We start from the raw sequence: 20,507 nt of genomic DNA, 5'->3' as shown, positions 1-20,507 counted from the left end.
TTTCTTCTTTTATTAGAAGAGAGGAAAAGAAGACTTTGGGTCGAGACGTTTGAGCCCTGAGCGAGTGAGTGTGTGGATTCCTCACCACATTTGGCGGAATTCCACCGACACGGCCGAATTTCATGGGCGCCCGTGCCTCCTGTTTCTCCCGCCTCTGCTGCTGCTGGATCTCCTTCCCCTCCTCCGACCCCCGTCCCCCGCATCCCCCTCCGACTCCCGCCGCCGCCGCCGCAGCCTACCTCCCCTGCCCCGGCATGGACACGGAGGCGGGGCCTGGGACGGTGACGACGGCGGCCCGCCGCCCCCCGCAGCCGCGGACGCCCTACGCCGACGCGGACCGCACCCTCCGCGCGCTCGCCGCCGCCGCCGAGGGCTTCGGCCGCCGCGCCATCGGGGGCCTCCACGGCGCCCTCTACCATGTCACCTCCCTCCAAGGTCCCCTTTTTACCCGCCTTCAATCTTGCTCCGGAACCCTGTCAGGAACTGACCGACTGATTGATCGATCGGCGCGCAGACGACGGGCACGGGACGCTGCGGGAGGCGTGCCGGGCCAAGGAGCCGCTGTGGGTCGTCTTCGAGGTGTCCGGCGACATCCACCTGCAGACCTACCTCCGGGTCTCCTCCCACAAGACCATCGACGGGCGCGGCCAGCGGGTCCGGCTCACCGGCAAGGGGCTCCAGCTCAAGGACTGCCACCACGTCATCGTCTGCAACCTCCAGTTCGAGGCCGGCCGGGGCCACGACGTCGACGGCATCCAGATCAAGCCCGGCTCCACCAACATCTGGATCGACCGCTGCTCCCTCGCCGACTACGACGACGGCCTCATCGACATCACGCGCCAGAGCACCGACATCACCGTCTCCAGGTAGTTCCTTTTTTTTCTTACTGCCCCTCCTCACCAACAACAGTAAATTTCTATGTACAACATGAAGCAATCCAACTAAATTTCTGTGTATAACATCACGAAAACTTCAGTTCTTCACTCGTTTCATTTGACAATTGTGCTGATGAACATGTGCCTGTGTGTCATTGTTTTGCACAGATGCCACTTTGCAAGGCATGACAAGACGATGCTCATCGGCGCGGACCCGGCGCACGTCGACGACAGGTGCATCAGGGTGACCATCCACCACTGCTTCTTCGACGGCACGCGGCAGAGGCACCCGCGCCTGCGCTTCGGCAAGGTCCACCTCTACAACAACTACACCAGGGACTGGGGCATATACGCAGTCTGCGCCGGCGTCGAAGCTCAGGTGGCTCGTTTCATCCGGCATCTGCTATTCCAAATGCTTGCAACGGGCAACACTCACTTAGATGATCAATCTAATGAAATGATGCCTCCATTTGCAGATTGTGTCTCAGTGCAACATATACGAAGGAGGACACAAGAAGACGGTCTTCAAGTACATGCCGGAGAAGGTACTCTGCATCTTCAGACAAGATGATACTATGAGGCTGAGCATTTTGCATACATCTTGGTTACAGATACTGATGAGTGCTGCTGCAGGCTGCTGACAGAGAAGAGACGGCGGCCGGGTGGATCAGGTCGGAGGGCGACGCGTTCCTGCACGGTGCGCTGCCGTGCCTGGTCGACGGCCCGGGCGCCGAGTGCGTCTTCAGGCCGGAGGAGTACTACGACAGGTGGACGATGGAGGCGGCGTCGCCGGCGCTCAAGGAGGTCATTCAGCTCTGCGCTGGGTGGCAGCCTGTGCCCAGGCCCCCGGACTGCTAGCGCTGTGACTCATGGAAGTTCAGGTTCAGGTCCGGCCAACAACTGCAAACCTGATCGGCCATTGGGTCATCAAAGTAAAAAAGAAAATGAGCTTCTATTCAGTAGTCCTATGCTAGAATTGTAATAAACTCTTAGCGTGTGATACAGTTGATCTTGAGTGATTAGAGGATGAAACTGTTATTCTTTAGAAGAGAGGATTTACAGGTGGATGGGGGAAGCAAGTGGTTATTCCTAATGCAAATTAGTATTGCCACAATAGTAAAACAATCAGAGCACGAAAAAGTTACTCTGCAGAAGAGAGAATTCACATTTGGTGAGAGGGAGCGAGTGGCCATTTCTAGTGCAAATAAAAAACAAAGAGGTAAAATAATTAAAGGTTATCCGTTAGAAGACACAATTTATGGTAGAGGAAGCAAATGGTTTTTCTTAACGCAAATTAACATATTCAAGAAAAACTGCAATTGATCAAAACTTATATTAAAATACCTTACAAAAAAAAAGCTTACATTACAGGAAGCTTAAATGGAAAGAAGGTGATTCCAGTGCAAATTTGCAGTGTATGAAGCAAATGGTGTTTTTTAACGCAAATCTATACCTACTATTAAAGAGAATAGGTATTCTTGGTTTGGTTTCATCCGTCTATACCTACTATTAAAGGGAATAGGTATTCTTGGTTTAGTTTCATCCGTCGCCTGATTCCCGTGCATTCCTACGTTGACCGATCTCTCCCCGTGTTGTTTTCTTTTTCCTGAACCGACTCAGTGCGTGTTTTAGATCGATCGATCTCTCAGCTTTATCCTGGGACGCGCTCACAAGCTGGGCCTGCACAACAATTTTTTGGTTTATTGAGAGCAGCCTAAAATGGGGTGGGTGCTAATAGATGAGCAACCCTCGGCGCACGTTTTTTGGACGATGATATCGATCGAACCATGCATGGATAAGACCAAGTGCAGCACAACAGCTGGATCATGTGTCGTGTGAGAATAGGGAAGGGAGTGTCGTGCGCCCAGTAGTTTTGTAGAGGATTAAGTAGCGAAGAGGGAGAGAGAGGGGCATGGAAGCATTAAGTCGGCCAATTGTTGGCTAAGAGCTTTAAAAGTAACTTCAATTTTATCACAACGACTTAGAATGGGAGATTTAAAATTAGGCCACGAAAAAATAGAGCCACCTTTTGATATAAAATTAGCGGAATGGGAGATTTCGCTGCAGTTTGATTTATTCATATTTGGTCTGATCAGACTTCTCTTACAAAAGTCATACCAAAAGTATCATATGTGTAATATGATTCTTAATGCGCCACCAATATACATTTTTGCTAGACCAGTGTGCGCCTCTCTGCAGCTGTCAGGTGGCATCATCCCAATGTTTCTGTGATACGCTAATGGACGTTTTGGTGGACACCTCCCTGTTGTCGCCGAGTGGCACCATCCGGATGTTTTCATTGTCATGTCGATGGATATTTTTTCATTGTCATGTCGATGGATATTTTGGTATACACGCCAATCATCTCTCCCGGTGCAACACACGGGCATGTTTGGTAGTTAACATATTAAATAAACTGCAATCGATAGAGGAAGCATATGGTGATTCTAATGCAAATTAAATTGGTGATTTTTTTAAATGGAAAGGTGGTGATCCCAGTGGAAATTTACAGTATAGGAAGCAATTGGTGATTGTTAATGCAAATTACTAGAATAAAGAAAATCTTGTGTATCGGAAATGGAAAAAGAAAAAACAGTTTGCGACCACAGTTACAAAAGTCATACCAAAAGTATCATATGTGTAATATGATTCTTAATGCGCCACCAATATACATTTTTGCTAGACCAGTGTGCGCCTCTCTGCAGCTGTCAGGTGGCATCATCCCAATGTTTCTGTGATACGCTAATGGACGTTTTGGTGGACACCTCCCTGTTGTCGCCGAGTGGCACCATCCGGATGTTTTCATTGTCATGTCGATGGATATTTTTTCATTGTCATGTCGATGGATATTTTGGTATACACGCCAATCATCTCTCCCGGTGCAACACACGGGCATGTTTGGTAGTTAACATATTAAATAAACTGCAATCGATAGAGGAAGCATATGGTGATTCTAATGCAAATTAAATTGGTGATTTTTTTAAATGGAAAGGTGGTGATCCCAGTGGAAATTTACAGTATAGGAAGCAATTGGTGATTGTTAATGCAAATTACTAGAATAAAGAAAATCTTGTGTATCGGAAATGGAAAAAGAAAAAACAGTTTGCGACCACAGTTACAAAAGTCATACCAAAAGTATCATATGTGTAATATGATTCTTAATGCGCCACCAATATACATTTTTGCTAGACCAGTGTGCGCCTCTCTGCAGCTGTCAGGTGGCATCATCCCAATGTTTCTGTGATACGCTAATGGACGTTTTGGTGGACACCTCCCTGTTGTCGCCGAGTGGCACCATCCGGATGTTTTCATTGTCATGTCGATGGATATTTTTTCATTGTCATGTCGATGGATATTTTGGTATACACGCCAATCATCTCTCCCGGTGCAACACACGGGCATGTTTGGTAGTTAACATATTAAATAAACTGCAATCGATAGAGGAAGCATATGGTGATTCTAATGCAAATTAAATTGGTGATTTTTTTAAATGGAAAGGTGGTGATCCCAGTGGAAATTTACAGTATAGGAAGCAATTGGTGATTGTTAATGCAAATTACTAGAATAAAGAAAATCTTGTGTATCGGAAATGGAAAAAGAAAAAACAGTTTGCGACCACAGTTACAAAAGTCATACCAAAAGTATCATATGTGTAATATGATTCTTAATGCGCCACCAATATACATTTTTGCTAGACCAGTGTGCGCCTCTCTGCAGCTGTCAGGTGGCATCATCCCAATGTTTCTGTGATACGCTAATGGACGTTTTGGTGGACACCTCCCTGTTGTCGCCGAGTGGCACCATCCGGATGTTTTCATTGTCATGTCGATGGATATTTTTTCATTGTCATGTCGATGGATATTTTGGTATACACGCCAATCATCTCTCCCGGTGCAACACACGGGCATGTTTGGTAGTTAACATATTAAATAAACTGCAATCGATAGAGGAAGCATATGGTGATTCTAATGCAAATTAAATTGGTGATTTTTTTAAATGGAAAGGTGGTGATCCCAGTGGAAATTTACAGTATAGGAAGCAATTGGTGATTGTTAATGCAAATTACTAGAATAAAGAAAATCTTGTGTATCGGAAATGGAAAAAGAAAAAACAGTTTGCGACCACAGTTACAAAAGTCATACCAAAAGTATCATATGTGTAATATGATTCTTAATGCGCCACCAATATACATTTTTGCTAGACCAGTGTGCGCCTCTCTGCAGCTGTCAGGTGGCATCATCCCAATGTTTCTGTGATACGCTAATGGACGTTTTGGTGGACACCTCCCTGTTGTCGCCGAGTGGCACCATCCGGATGTTTTCATTGTCATGTCGATGGATATTTTTTCATTGTCATGTCGATGGATATTTTGGTATACACGCCAATCATCTCTCCCGGTGCAACACACGGGCATGTTTGGTAGTTAACATATTAAATAAACTGCAATCGATAGAGGAAGCATATGGTGATTCTAATGCAAATTAAATTGGTGATTTTTTTAAATGGAAAGGTGGTGATCCCAGTGGAAATTTACAGTATAGGAAGCAATTGGTGATTGTTAATGCAAATTACTAGAATAAAGAAAATCTTGTGTATCGGAAATGGAAAAAGAAAAAACAGTTTGCGACCACAGTTACAAAAGTCATACCAAAAGTATCATATGTGTAATATGATTCTTAATGCGCCACCAATATACATTTTTGCTAGACCAGTGTGCGCCTCTCTGCAGCTGTCAGGTGGCATCATCCCAATGTTTCTGTGATACGCTAATGGACGTTTTGGTGGACACCTCCCTGTTGTCGCCGAGTGGCACCATCCGGATGTTTTCATTGTCATGTCGATGGATATTTTTTCATTGTCATGTCGATGGATATTTTGGTATACACGCCAATCATCTCTCCCGGTGCAACACACGGGCATGTTTGGTAGTTAACATATTAAATAAACTGCAATCGATAGAGGAAGCATATGGTGATTCTAATGCAAATTAAATTGGTGATTTTTTTAAATGGAAAGGTGGTGATCCCAGTGGAAATTTACAGTATAGGAAGCAATTGGTGATTGTTAATGCAAATTACTAGAATAAAGAAAATCTTGTGTATCGGAAATGGAAAAAGAAAAAACAGTTTGCGACCACAGTTACAAAAGTCATACCAAAAGTATCATATGTGTAATATGATTCTTAATGCGCCACCAATATACATTTTTGCTAGACCAGTGTGCGCCTCTCTGCAGCTGTCAGGTGGCATCATCCCAATGTTTCTGTGATACGCTAATGGACGTTTTGGTGGACACCTCCCTGTTGTCGCCGAGTGGCACCATCCGGATGTTTTCATTGTCATGTCGATGGATATTTTTTCATTGTCATGTCGATGGATATTTTGGTATACACGCCAATCATCTCTCCCGGTGCAACACACGGGCATGTTTGGTAGTTAACATATTAAATAAACTGCAATCGATAGAGGAAGCATATGGTGATTCTAATGCAAATTAAATTGGTGATTTTTTTAAATGGAAAGGTGGTGATCCCAGTGGAAATTTACAGTATAGGAAGCAATTGGTGATTGTTAATGCAAATTACTAGAATAAAGAAAATCTTGTGTATCGGAAATGGAAAAAGAAAAAACAGTTTGCGACCACAGTTACAAAAGTCATACCAAAAGTATCATATGTGTAATATGATTCTTAATGCGCCACCAATATACATTTTTGCTAGACCAGTGTGCGCCTCTCTGCAGCTGTCAGGTGGCATCATCCCAATGTTTCTGTGATACGCTAATGGACGTTTTGGTGGACACCTCCCTGTTGTCGCCGAGTGGCACCATCCGGATGTTTTCATTGTCATGTCGATGGATATTTTTTCATTGTCATGTCGATGGATATTTTGGTATACACGCCAATCATCTCTCCCGGTGCAACACACGGGCATGTTTGGTAGTTAACATATTAAATAAACTGCAATCGATAGAGGAAGCATATGGTGATTCTAATGCAAATTAAATTGGTGATTTTTTTAAATGGAAAGGTGGTGATCCCAGTGGAAATTTACAGTATAGGAAGCAATTGGTGATTGTTAATGCAAATTACTAGAATAAAGAAAATCTTGTGTATCGGAAATGGAAAAAGAAAAAACAGTTTGCGACCACAGTGGGAGTCGAACCCACGACCTTCTGATCCGAAGTCAGACGCGCTAATCCACTGCGCTATGCGGTCACCTGATGTACTGACTGTCCCTCCTCGCTTGATATACCCGCAGAAATGAGAAAACTGACGACAACAACGTCTCACCAACATAACCTTGCTTATGACACCAACATATCACCAGCTGATTACTGAACCCATACTCGAAAATGCACATTACCCAGAAGGAAAAGAAATGGCTGCTGCCATATATATGGATAATTACATTCATCACCGTCGAATATCGTCGCTATATATAGAATATATTACTAGATACATGGAACTGGAATATTACATCTGCATCAGCCACCACTGTCTACCTGGGCTGGCATAAACAAGCTACAGAGTTTTGCTTTCCACTAACAATTTTCTTTCTTAAACCGAGCAAGACCCAAAACACTAGCACTACTTCCACAAATCTCGCCATTGCCCGTGTGCGAAACCGCCAAAATGAACCTCCTTCCTTTCTCGATAAAGGGCGCTTTTAATATTTATCGCAAAAATGTAGCATGAAAGCTCCTCCCTTAACCAAAAAGGTCCAGCAGGTACAGATCAGCTATGGCTTCCTCCAGGAGATCCTCGCCCAGCATGCTCCCAATGTCCTCCACTATCTCATCAGTGACATCCTCGCAGTCCAGCCACCCCACGCCCATCAGCTTCTCCTCCTGGAAGCACTCCGTCTCCCGCCGTTGCCGGCGCACCCTCTCCCAAACCTCCTCCGTGATCTGCTCCTTGTCCCATTCCATGCCCAGCTGACACTTCTTCGCCAACCCCTGCTGACTGCCACATTGTGTCAAATAGGTGATGGTATCTACAAGGACATCATTTGCCAGATCAAAGAGGAGCCGCCTCTCAGGCCGCGGCCACAAGACGAGTTCGCCGTACTTCCTTTCGAGATCATCGTACACGTCGCCACGCCCGCGAGATCCCGACAGATAGCGCGCGTCGAGCAGAAGATCATGCTCAGAGCTCTGAATACTTCCTAGAAATGTGAGCATGTCAGCCACATAAGAGAAGTCCCTCTCGTCTTCATCCCGGAAAGTCCGGGACGTTGTCGGCGCGCTTTCATTGGCCGGCTCGCAGTTCGCGGCGGTCTCGTCATCGTCAGTGAACAGAGCGAGGTCGGTTTCGTCGTCCCCGTCGCCCGTCGCCTCCATCTTGAGCAGCCGAAGTTGCATCCTGAGCCCTGCAGCAAACAAAAGTAAGTCAAGTGAGTGATATGGACAGCGTGACAGGAAAGTGGTTTGGCAGTGTGCGTGTTTCTGCACTTGCCTTGAAGGTCTGCACTTATTTTCTCAAAACCTCCTGAACAACAGTCCTCGGCATCCACGGACGATCCGAGGACGGACACCGGACTCGGTTGTTCGTCTTCGTTGGAGCTCACGACGGATACTAGTTCTGTCAGATGATCGGACGGAGCTTCATTATCATCACATCGATCGTGCCCATTCCCCTCAATCTGAGTGCAGCAGAACTATAGATTAGTTAGTAATTCATAGACCAACCAAAAACCTTCAGTTTACTGAACAGAGGGGTGGGAAATCATAAACCCATATGGTATATGCAAAGAATGCTTAGCCATACTTCCAAGAAACTTGACCCGCATAAAATGAACATACCTGAGATGCTGAATATCTAGGACTAGGGACAATAAAATGGTCATCTGCTGCGAATGCGTGCTCTTGGTCCAGCATCATGTTCTGTGCAGAAGACTGGGCCTCACCCTGCCATTTTGGAACTGCATGGCTGCTATCCAAATGGTCAGAATTTCCACCATGCACAAGTCTTCCTCCAGTTTCAGATAGCTCTGGCACTGCACCGGTGTAAGTTGGTTCTTCAAAATTCACATGGATCTCGCGTTCGGTCACCACACTTTGCACTTCGTCCAGAGACTGCACATCGCTTTCATCAGAGAGATATGTCGAACTTCTGACTGACGATCTCCTTGGTCTGTCCTGATGCAGATCTTCAGAACTATATGGCCCTGATCCGATGATGTTCTCTGCCACAGAATATTCACCATGTGTGCAACTTGCTTTTCTGCTGCTCGATTTCGGACTCCCTCGGTTGATGGATGATGTAGAAACAGACTCCAACCTTGTTAAGCCACATATGTTATCATCTTTCCAGCCATCATTGCTGCTGATACCAAGAGGATAACCACATGATCCTGGCATCACATCCCTATGTGACTCGCCCTCTGGCCATTGCCGGCTAGCTGCTGCCCCTGAAGTAAACTTTGAGGTCTCTTTGTCAGAGAGAGCAAGCATGTCCCCGAGTGTGCTGAATGTAGCATTACCATCTTGTGATGGATGTTGATGTTGCTGGGTCGTCCTCCATCTGTCAGCTAGGCGTCTCCTTGCTTCCTTCCTGATGGATCTCTTAGCTGAATGTGTCGGTGAAGTCCCTGCGCAAGAACCATCCGGAGCATCATGCACACCAGAAGATCTTTGCAATGCTGCCGAACTTTTTAGCTTAGCCATGGATGTCAACAAAGACACCTGCTCATCCTGGTTGGACGTCCCAATATCTGGACTGAGTTTCTGCTTTCCATTTGCACCTCCCCTGACAGCAGCAACTGTCTTCATCTGTGTTGAAACCTCTCGAGCAATTTCTCTGGACTCCTTTGCTCTCTGGCGCCGTGCATCGGGATATGCTGTGGAGATCTGAGGCATGGATTCTTCTGCATGCTGCCTTTGAATGCCATCATCCAGGCATGCTTCAGTCCTTCTGTAACTGGAGCAGAACATGTCATTGGTTATTGGAAATGCTCCTTCCATGTTCAGATTTTTATCAAGGCATGGTTTCAAGACAACAATCCGAGTGGGAGAAACACGCTTATCAATGCTCTCCCTGTAGCTTGACCTAGACAACTTTTGTCTGAAAGAACCGGTTTCTTCTCTGGGAGGTTCACTGGAAAAGTTACTATGAGGCTTCCTTGGAGAATGCTTTGCTTCTTTTGGTGAGTGAAAACACCGTTCAGTGTCATCTTCTGGTGGATACACAATATCTGCATCAATAAACTTACTTCTTCTGGATGGTTTCAACAGCGTGATCCGGTTTACACCAGAGGATGGAGGACAACCGAGGCCGGACAGATCACTCGCGGCAACATTGTTGGATTCTTGAAGAATTTCCATGAGAGCATCTTTGTTTGATACCAATGCCTCTAGCGCACTATTGAACTCTTTCGATCTCTGAAAAGATTCATCAGTGGAAAGGCGTTTTGCATCCATAAACTTCTGCCTTACAAAATTAAGGTCAGCATTGTTGACCCTGTCATGTCCAGAACACGTGTTACGGTTTCGGTTCTTCGTTTTGGTGGTCTCCATTACCTCGAAAACATCTTTGAATTCTGGAATCTCATCAGTGCTTGCCCTATGTGGAACATCTCCCGAGAAGGCATGCCTGTCACTATAATTCCCTGATTTATCACTGCAACTCCCTGGCGACCTGCCCTGTGAACGGTCCCCGTTACATGTATCTTGGCTGTGCACTCCAAGTGAAGGCATTATGTCAAGGCCCATTAGCCTGCCCACAACACCAGGCGATGTGTGCCTAGCAGTGACATCTCTGTAGACATCGTCATCTATTAGCATTTTCATCGGGGTGCGACCAGCTCTTTTGGGTGTACAAAGCCTGCTCCCATCAAACTGAGAAAAGGAAAAAAAAACATTAGATCGGAAATTGTTAGTTTGCTCTTGAAATGATATCACACACTGAACTGCATGGTAATAAATGAAGATATAGCTTTAGAAGCAAAAGAGAACAGAGAATCAAACCGTGAAGCACTTGGCTAAAATCTGCACATTACAAGAAATTGGTTGTCTAATAAAATGCCGTGCAGACAAAAGCTTGAAAACAATAGAGCATTTACATGCTTAGCCCTTTTTTACATGCTCAAACTAATTACTACAAACAAAGTACTAACCGATTCCGCTTTTACTTTAAGCTGTGCAAGAGGTTGCCTCAGTTAAGTCAACTGCTAACTTGCTATATGGTTTCATAGGCTTAGCTTATTTATTTATTTTTGATTTACCTACATCATGGTAAAAACTAAAGGTTTAAAGATAAAACCACACCACTCACCAAGGAATTGGAATGCATCCCAAGTTCACCACCTTGTTTGCTCGAGGATCCAACTCCTGAACCAAAGATAAAGACACCGATGAATAAACTCCACAGAGGCAGTTCAGGGTGGCAAAAGTAACAACGCACATCACGATCAGAGGTACGTAACACAGAATGAAAGGGAGAACCGATATGTCATTACCAATATGTTTAATTAGTTGCTACGCTAGGATTGTGGTGAGAATGGCAGATGTCTCTGAAACCACTCTGTTCCGGTAAACTTTCAGAGCTGATGAATGGTAGGTGGGCGCAGGACAGTGATAGATCCGGAATCAGCAACGATGCAAGATACACATAAATACTCCTACAAGCTAAGCTATGTACGACCAACCATCCAACGGATAGTGCGTAGATACTACATACGAGTAGTAGTACTGTTAACTTGGATCCGACACAATGGCCAGACAAAGCTTTACTTTTAGTACAGATTTACTACTCCCAACACTGCTTAGCCCAGCTAGTGAGTACTACAGTAAAATGTACCTGTCAGATGTTGAACAACCCAAGTTTGTTTAAGCCGACATATTAATTTTTTTAGTGCTGATTGGAATACCGAATCCCTATTGTCAACGAAGCTTCATGGTGCTCCGTGAGCATGTGGGCGCATCACTGGGATAGTATACATTTCCTGGCACAGTTTCTGACCTTGAGAATGGCGCCATGTTCCTGAAAATGCGGCCTGTTTCGCGTGATCTGGCGGGACTGGGAATAATTTACTAACTGGCGAGCGGCGACCAGGAAAGAATCCAAAGCACATCGCCATGAATTTGCGCAAGTTGTCGTGGGCAGGACAATCTAACTCGAGAGAAGTGATATGAATCCAAGGCAAGGCAGGCATAAATCTTTCTTTCTTTCTTTCTCCTGTCCCCTCCCCGGTGAGGATGAAGGCCCTGGAACCAGAACTCTGTGTACTCATGGGGAACGCATTGCTTCGAGGAGAAGCGGGGAGATGATGGGGGTAAGGAGCAAAACGGAAAGAGGAAAATCAGAACTTTTTAGGCCAGGGGCTAATGTCCATGGCCGGTCACAAGAACCCCAAGCTGCCGCTCCAAAAGCGGGTAAGGAAAGGAAAGAAAAGAAAACTGAAATCTTCATGAGCAAATCCAGGGAAGAAACCCTCTCCGAGGGCCCTGGGATTCGGAGATAAAAAATGAGCAGAGGGGGGAGAAGAGGGAATGGAGGAGGCGTACCGGCGGCGAGATGGGGCGGGGCATTGTGGCTGGGGCTGTGGTGGCGGCGGCGGCGGTGGGAGTGGAGTCCGTCCGTGCCTCCGCCGCGGCGGAGCCCCCCCATCTCGGCGGGCGGGGTGGGGGGATGGGGATGGGCCGGGGATCTTTTGGACAAGACGGGGGAGGTGAGCAGTGAGTGAGCACGGGCAGGAAGCTGGGCAAGGAAACTCTGCTTCTCCTCTCTCTCTCTCTGTTGAGCCCGTGGCCCTGGCCTGTAGGGAAGAGGTGAGGTAGGGGGGACTGCACTTTTATCAGTCAAGCCCTCGTGCTTTGTATTTCATCGGCAGTTGGTCCTCGGGGAGCCTTGTAACTAAAAATCGGAGTAAATTGCACATGGCACGGGGTAGAACGTGTAGGGTAAGCCTCAATTTGCAGTTGCTGAACTATGTTCTGATGTGTTCACTTTTGTAATTCGCTGTTACAAATTGGGCACAAAAGTGGGTGGGGCAAGCAAGATCATGACAATCTACCGCATTGCCAAAGAAGGCATGCAGGGGAACCGCGTCCGTGAGTCCGCAAACGTCCGTCTAATTGGACTTAAACCTTTTTTTTTCCAGAAAAACTTTCAATCTATTCATCTTCAATCATGGCAGTACAACGAACACCAGAAATAAAAATTACATCCAGATCCGTAGACCACCTAGCGACGACTACCAACACCGAATCGAGCCAAAAGCGCGCCTGTTGGGGAACGTTGCAGAAAATAAAAATTTTCCTACGGTTTCACCAAGATCCATCTATGAGTTCATCTAAGCAACGAGTGAAAGGGGAGATGCATCTACATACCATTTTGTAGATCGCGAGCGGAAGCGTTCAAAAGAACGGGGTTGAAGTAGTCGTTCTCGTCGTGATCCTATCACCGGAGATCCTAGCACCGAACGGACGGCACCTCCGCGTTCAACACATGTACGGTCAGCGTGACGTCTCCTCCGTCTTGATCCAGCAAGGGGGAAGGAGAGGTTGATGATGATCCAGCAGCACGACGGCGTGGTGGTGGATGCAGCAGAACTCCGGCAGGGCTTCGCCAAGCTGCTGCGGGAGAAGGACGAGGTGTAGTAGGGGGAGGGAGGCGCCAAGACTTGGGGTGCGGCTGCCCTCCCCCTTGCCCTCCTTTATATAGGCCCCCAGGGGGGGTGCCGGCCCTGGGAGATTCAATCTCCCAAGGGGGCGGCGGCCAGGGGGGGTGGAGTGCCCCCCCAAGGCAAGTGGTGCGCCCCCCCCCCCACCTAGGGTTTCCAACCCTAGGCGCAGGGGGGGCCCAAGGGGGTGCGCACCAGCCCACTAGGGGCTGGTTCCCCTCCCACTTCAGCCCACGGGGCCCTCCGGGATAGGTGGCCCTACCCGGTGGACCCCCGGGACCCTTTCGGTGGTCCCGGTACAATACCGGGTGACCCTGAAACTTTCCCGATGGCCGAAACAGCACTTCCTATATAGTTTTCTTTACCTCCGGATCATTCCGGAACTCCTCGTGACGTTCGGGATCTCATCCGGGACTCCGAACAGCATTCGGTTTGCTGCATACTCATATTTATACAACCCTAGCGTCACCGAACCTTAAGTGTGTAGACCCTACGGGTTCAGGAGACATGTAGACATGACCGAGACGGCTCTCCGGTCAATAACCAACAGCGGGATCTGGATACCCATGTTGGCTCCCACATACTCCTCGATGATCTCATCGGATGAACCACGATGTCGAGGGTTCAAGCAACCCCGTATACTATTCCCTTTGTCAGACGGTATGTTACTTGCCCGAGACTCGATCGTCGGTATCCCAATACCTCGTTCAGTCTCGTTACCGGCAAGTCACTTTACTCGTACCGTAATGCATGATCCCATGACCAGACACTTGGTCACTTCGAGCTCATTATGATGATGCACTACCGAGTGGGCCCAGTGATACCTCTCCGTTATACGGAGTGACAAATCCCAGTCTCGATCCATGTCAACTCAACAGACACTTTCGGAGATACCTGTAGTGCACCTTTATAGTCACCCAGTTACGTTGTGACGTTTGGTAAACCCAAAGCACTCCTACGGTATCCGGGAGTTACACGATCTCATGGTCTAAGGAAGAGATACTTGACATTGGAAAAGCTCTAGCAAAACGAACTACACGATCTTGTGCTATGCTTGGGATTGGGTCTTGTCCATCACATCATTCTCCTAATGATGTGATCCCGTTGTCAATGACATCTAATGTCCATAGTCAGGAAACCATGACTATCTGTTGACCAACGAGCTAGTCAACTAGAGGCTTACTAGGGACGTATTATGGTCTATGTATTCACACGTGTATTACGATTTCTGGATAATACAATTATAGCATGAATAAAAGACAATTATCATGAACAAGGAAATATAATAATAATCCTTTTATTATTGCCTCTAGGGCATATTTCCAACAATCTCCCACTTGCACTAGAGTCAATAATCTAGTTACATTGTGATGAATCGAACACCCATAGAGTTCTGGTGTTGATCATGTTTTGCTCGCGAGAGAGGTTTAGTCAACGGATCTACGACATTCAGATCCGTATGTACTTTGCAAATATCTATGTCTCCATCTTGAACATTTTCACGGATGGAGTTGAAACGAAGCTTGATGTGCCTGGTCTTCTTGTGAAACCTGGGCTCCTTGGCAAGGGCAATAGCTCCAGTGTTGTCACAAAAGAGTTTGATCGGCCCCGACGCATTGGGTATGACTCCTAGGTCGGTGATGAACTCCTTCACCCAAATAGCTTCATGCGCTGCCTCCGAGGCTGCCATGTACTCCGCTTCACATGTAGATCCCGCCACGACGCTCTGCTTGCAGCTGCACCAGCTTACTACTCCACCATTCAACATATACACGTATCCGGTTTGTGACTTAGAGTCATCCAGATCTGTGTCGAAGCTAGCGTCGACGTAACCCTTTACGACGAGCTCTTCGTCACCTCCATAAACGAGAAACGTGTCCTTTGTCCTTTTCAGGTACTTCAGGATATTCTTGACCGCTGTCCAGTGTTCCTTGCCGGTATTACTTTGGTACCTTCCTACCAAACTTACGGCAAGGTTTACATCAGGTCTGGTACACAACATGGCATACATAATAGATCCTATGGCTGAGGCATAGGGGATGACACTCATCTCTTCTTTATCTTTTGCCGTGGTCGGGCATTGAGCCGAGCTCAATCTCACACCTTGCAATACAGGCAAGAACCCTTTCTTGGACTGATCCATTTTGAACTTCTTCAAAATCTTATCAAGGTATGTGCTTTGTGAAAGACCTATGAGGCGTCTCGATCTATCCCTATAGATTTTGATGCCTAATATGTAAGCAGCTTCTCCAAGGTCCTTCATTGAAAAACACTTATTCAAGTAGGCCTTAATGCTGTCCAAGAATTCTATATCATTTCCCATAAAAAGTATATCATCTACATATAATATGAGAAATGCTACAGAGCTCCCACTCACTTTCTTGTAAACACAGGCTTCTCCATAAGTCTGCATAAACCCAAACGCTTTGATCATCTCATCAAAGCGAATGTTCCAACTCCGAGATGCTTGCACCAGCCCATAAATGGATCGCTGGAGCTTGCATACTTTGTTAGCATTCTTAGGATCGACAAAACCCTCCGGCTGCATCATATACAGTTCTTCCTTAAGATGCCCGTTAAGGAATGCCGTTTTGACGTCCATCTGCCATATCTCATAATCATAGTATGCGGCAATTGCTAACATGATTCAGACGGACTTCAGCTTCGCTACGGGAGAGAAAGTCTCATCGTAGTCAATCCCTTGAACTTGCCGATAACCCTTAGCGACAAGTCGAGCTTTATAGATGGTGACATTACCATCTGCGTCCGTCTTCTTCTTAAAGATCCATTTGTTTTCTATCGCTCGCCGATCATCGGGCAAGTCAGTCAAAGTCCATACTTTGTTTTCATACATGGATTCTATCTCGGATTGCATGGCTTCTAGCCATTTGTTGGAATCTAGGCCCGCCATCGCTTCTTCATAGTTCGAAGGTTCACCGTTGTCTAACAACATGATTTCCAGGACAGGGTTGCCATACCACTCTGGTGTGGAACGTGTCCTTGTGGACCTACGAAGTTCAGTAGCAACTTGATCAGAAGTACCTTGATCATCATCATTAATTTCCTCTCCAGTCGATGTAGGCACCACAGGAACGTTTTCCTGAGCTGCACTACTTTCCGGTTCAAGAGGTAGTACTTCATCGAGTTCTACTTTCCTCCCACTTACTCCTTTCGAGAGAAACTCTTTTTCCAGAAAGGATCCGTTCTTGGCAACAAAGATCTTGCCCTCGGATCTTAAGCAGAAGGTATACCCAATGGTTTCCTTAGGGTATCCTATGAAGACGCATTTTTCCGACTTGGGTTCGAGCTTTTCAGGTTGAAGTTTCTTGACATAAGCATTGCATCCCCAAACTTTTAGAAACGACAGCTTAGGTTTCTTCCCAAACCATAATTCATATGAAGTCGTCTCAACGGATTTAGACGGTGCCCTATTTAAAGTGAATGTAGCTGTCTCTAGAGCGTATCCCCAAAATGATAGCGGTAAATCGGTAAGAGACATCATAGATCGCACCATATCCAATAAAGTGCGATTACGACGTTCGGACACACCGTTACGTTGAGGTGTTCCAGGCGGCGTGAGTTGTGAAACGATTCCACATTTTCTTAAGTGTGTACCAAATTCGTGACTTAAATATTCTCCTCCATGATCCGATCGTAAGAATTTTATCTTTCGGTCACGTTGATTCTCTACTTCATTCTGAAATTCCTTGAACTTTTCAAAGGTCTCAGACTTGTGTTTCATCAAGTAGACATACCCATATCTACTCAAGTCATCAGTGAGAGTGAGAACATAACGATATCCTCCGCGAGCCTCAACGCTCATTGGACCACACACATCAGTATGTATGATTTCCAATAAGTTGGTTGCTCGCTCCATTGTTCCGGAGAACGGGGTCTTGGTCATTTTGCCCATGAGGCATGGTTCGCATGTGTCAAATGATTCATAATCCAGAGACTCTAAAAGTCCATCAGCATGGATCTTCTTCATGCGCTTGACACCAATGTGACCAAGGCGGCAGTGCGACAAGTATGTGGGACTATCGTTATCAACTTTATATCTTTTGGTATCCACACTATGAATATGTGTAACATTACGTTCGAGATTCATTAAGAATAAACCATTGACCATCGGGGCATGACCATAAAACATATCTCTCATATAAATAGAACAACCATTATTCTCGGATTTAAATTAGTAGCCATCTCGTATCAAACGAGATCCAGATACAATGTTCATGCTCAAACTTGGCACTAAATAACAATTATTGAGATTTAAAACTAATCCCGTAGGTAAATGTAGAGGTAGCGTGCCGACGGCGATCACATCGACCTTGGAACGATTCCCGACGCGCATCGTCACCTCGTCCTTCGCCAGTCTCCGCTTATTCCGCAGCTCCTACTGTGAGTTACAAATGTGAGCAACGACACTAGTATCAAATACCCAGGAGTTACTACGAGTACTGGTAAGGTACACATCAATTACATGTATATCAAATATACCTTTAGTGTTGCCAGCCTTCTTGTCCGCTAAGTATTTGGGGCAGTTCCGCTTCCAGTGACCCTTCCCCTTGCAATAAAAGCACTCAGTCTCAGGCTTGGGTCCATTCTTTGACTTCTTCCCGGCAGCTGGCTTACCGGGCGCGGCAACATCTTTGCCGTCCTTCTTGAAGTTCTTCTTACCCTTGCCCTTTTTAAACTTAGTGGTCTTATTGACCATAAACACTTGATGTTCTTTCTTGATTTCAACCTTTGCTGATTTCAGCATTGAAAATACTTCAGGAATGGTCTTCACCATCCCCTGCATATTGTAGTTCAACACAAAGCTCTTGTAGCTCGGTGGGAGCGACTGAAGGATTCTGTCAATGACCGCCTCGTCCGGGAGGTTGATCTCCAGCTGGGACAGGCGGTTGTGCAACCCAGACATTTTGAGTATGTGCTCACTGACAGAACTTTTTTCCTCCATCTTACAACTATAGAACTTGTCGGAGACTTCATATCTCTCGACCCGGGCATGAGCTTGGAAAACCATTTTCAGCTCCTCGAACATCTCATATGCTCCGTGTTTCTCAAAATGCTTTTGGAGCCCCGGTTCTAAGCTGTAAAGCATGCCGCAGTGAACGAGGGAGTAATCATCAGCACGTGATTGCCAAGTGTTCATAACGTCTTGGTTCTCTGGGATGGGTGCTTCACCTAGCGGTGCATCTAGGACATAATCTTTCTTGGCTGCTATGAGGATGATCCTCAGGTTCCGGACCCAGTCCGAATAGTTGCTGCCATCATCTTTCAGCTTGGTTTTCTCTAGGAACGCGTTGAAGTTCATGTTGACATGAGCGTTGGCCATTTGATCTACAAGACATATTAAAGACTTTAGACTAAGTTCATGATAATTAAGTTCATCTAATCAAATTATTTAATGAACTCCCACTCAGATTGACATCCCTCTAGTCATCTAAGTGTTACACGATCCGAGTCGACTAGGCCGTGTCCGATCATCACGTGAGACGGACTAGTCATCATCGGTGAACATCTCCATGTTGATCGTATCTTCCATACGACTCATGTTCGACCTTTCGGTCTCTTGTGTTCCGAGGCCATGTCTATACATGCTAGGCTCGTCAAGTTAACCCTAAGTGTTTCTGCATGTGTAAAACTGTCTTACACCCGTTGTATGTGAACGTAAGGATCTATCACACCCGATCATCACGTGGTGCTTCGAAACGATGAACTTTAACAACGGCGCACAGTTAGGGGGAACACTTTCTTGAAATTATTATAAGGGATCATCTTATTTACTACCGCCGTTCTAAGTAAACAAGATGCATAAACATAATAAACATCACATGCAATTATATAGTAGTGACATGATATGGCCAATATCATATAGCTCCTTCGATCTCCATCTTCGGGGCTCCATGATCATCTTCGTCACCGGCATGACACCATGATCTCCATCATTGTGTCTTCATGAAGTTGTCATGCCAACGACTACTTCTACTTCTATGGCTAACGCGTTTAGCAATAAAGTAAAGTAATTTACATGGCGTTCTTCAATGACACGCAGGTCATACAAAAATTAAAGACAACTCCTATGGCTCCTGCCGGTTGTCATACTCACCGACATGCAAGTCGTGATTCCTATTACAAGAACATGATCTCATACATCACAATATATCATTCATCATTCATCACAAGTTCTGGCCATATCACATCACATGACAATTGCTGCAAAAACAAGTTAGACATCCTCTAATTGTTGTTGCATCTTTTACGTGGCTGCAATTGGGTTCTAGCAAGAACGTTTTCTTACCTACGAATAACCACAACGTGATTTTGTCAACTTCTATTTACCCTTCATAAGGACCCTTTTCATCTAATCTGCTCCAACTAAAGTAGGAGAGACAGACACCCGCTAGCCACCTTATGCAACTAGTGCATGTCAGTCGGTGGAACCTGTCTCACGTAAGCGTACGTGTAAGGTCGGTCCGGGCCGCTTCATCCCACAATACCGCTGAAGCAAGAAAAGACTAGTAGCGGCAAGCAAGTTGACAAGATCTACGCCCACAACAAAATTGTGTTCTACTCGTGCAATAGAGAACTACGCATAGACCTAGCTCATGATGCCACTGTTGGGGAATGTTGCAGAAAATAAAATTTTTCCTACGATTTCACCAAGATCCATCTATGAGTTCATCTAAGCAACGAGTGAAAGGGGAGATGCATCTACATACCACTTTGTAGATCGCGAGCGGAAGCGTTCAAAAGAACGGGGTTGAAGTAGTCGTTCTCGTCGTGATCCTATCACCGGAGATCCTAGCGCCGAACGGACGGCACCTCCGCGTTCAACACACGTACGGTCAGCGTGACGTCTCCTCCGTCTTGATCTAGCAAGGGGGAAGGAGAGGTTGATGATGATCCAGCAGCACGACGACGTGGTGGTGGATGCAGCAGAACTCCGGCAGGGCTTCGCCAAGCTGTTGCGGGAGGAGGACGAGGTGTAGCAGGGGGAGGGA

The 20,507-nt window shown here is 46.2% G+C and overlaps 2 protein-coding genes and 1 non-coding gene across 4 annotated transcripts; 1 reads left to right on the top strand and 2 right to left on the bottom strand.

Annotated features, from left to right (window-relative positions):
• The first annotated feature begins 15 nt into the window (after positions 1–15).
• Positions 16–2,003, top strand: LOC119362176 (probable pectate lyase 4). The gene is made up of 5 exons (XM_037627375.1): positions 16–435; positions 515–866; positions 1,044–1,254; positions 1,352–1,420; positions 1,509–2,003. Exons 1-5 carry the CDS (start codon positions 123–125, stop codon positions 1,731–1,733), a joined length of 1,170 nt encoding a protein of 389 aa, XP_037483272.1. The 5' UTR covers positions 16–122; the 3' UTR covers positions 1,734–2,003.
• Positions 2,004–7,017: 5,014 nt separating this feature from the next.
• On the bottom strand, positions 7,018–7,091 carry TRNAR-UCG. Its single transcript has one exon. It is a non-coding gene; the product is annotated as a tRNA-Arg (tRNA).
• A 155-nt stretch (positions 7,092–7,246) lies between these two features.
• Positions 7,247–12,572, bottom strand: LOC119362175. 2 transcript variants are annotated; one of them, XM_037627373.1, is made up of 5 exons: positions 12,380–12,572; positions 11,148–11,203; positions 8,678–10,711; positions 8,331–8,532; positions 7,247–8,244 (listed from the first exon to the last, which is right to left on the bottom strand). In XM_037627373.1, the coding sequence occupies exons 1-5, from the start codon at positions 12,480–12,482 to the stop codon at positions 7,583–7,585; spliced, it is 3,057 nt and encodes a 1,018-aa protein (XP_037483270.1). In that variant the 5' UTR covers positions 12,483–12,572; the 3' UTR covers positions 7,247–7,582. The 2 variants fall into 2 exon arrangements, with proteins under 2 accessions (XP_037483270.1, XP_037483271.1); XM_037627374.1 differs by having other exon boundaries at positions 8,331–8,517.
• Between the last annotated feature and the right edge of the window lie 7,935 nt (positions 12,573–20,507).

The sequence above is a fragment of the Triticum dicoccoides genome, chromosome 2B (assembly GCF_002162155.2).
Source record: "Triticum dicoccoides isolate Atlit2015 ecotype Zavitan chromosome 2B, WEW_v2.0, whole genome shotgun sequence".
Classification (NCBI taxonomy): domain Eukaryota; kingdom Viridiplantae; phylum Streptophyta; class Magnoliopsida; order Poales; family Poaceae; genus Triticum; species Triticum dicoccoides.
This window is presented reverse-complemented; position numbering and strand designations above follow the sequence as displayed.

What these genes read in the sequence shown, in the direction of transcription:
- LOC119362176 (XM_037627375.1), top strand. Translation starts at nt 123, where the DNA reads ATGGGCGCCCGTGCCTCCTGTTTCTCCCGCCTCTGCTGCTGCTGGATC. An exon ending in CCATGTCACCTCCCTCCAAG is followed by an intron (nt 436 to 514) that starts GTCCCCTTTTTA and finishes ATCGGCGCGCAG; the next exon opens with ACGACGGGCACGGGACGCTG. An exon ending in TCAAGTACATGCCGGAGAAG is followed by an intron (nt 1,421 to 1,508) that starts GTACTCTGCATC and finishes GTGCTGCTGCAG; the next exon opens with GCTGCTGACAGAGAAGAGAC.
- LOC119362175 (XM_037627373.1), bottom strand. Translation starts at nt 12,482, where the DNA reads ATGGGGGGGCTCCGCCGCGGCGGAGGCACGGACGGACTCCACTCCCAC. An exon ending in CCCGCCCCATCTCGCCGCCG is followed by an intron (nt 11,204 to 12,379) that starts GTACGCCTCCTC and finishes TCTTTGGTTCAG; the next exon opens with GAGTTGGATCCTCGAGCAAA. An exon ending in CTAGATATTCAGCATCTCAG is followed by an intron (nt 8,533 to 8,677) that starts GTATGTTCATTT and finishes ACTAATCTATAG; the next exon opens with TTCTGCTGCACTCAGATTGA.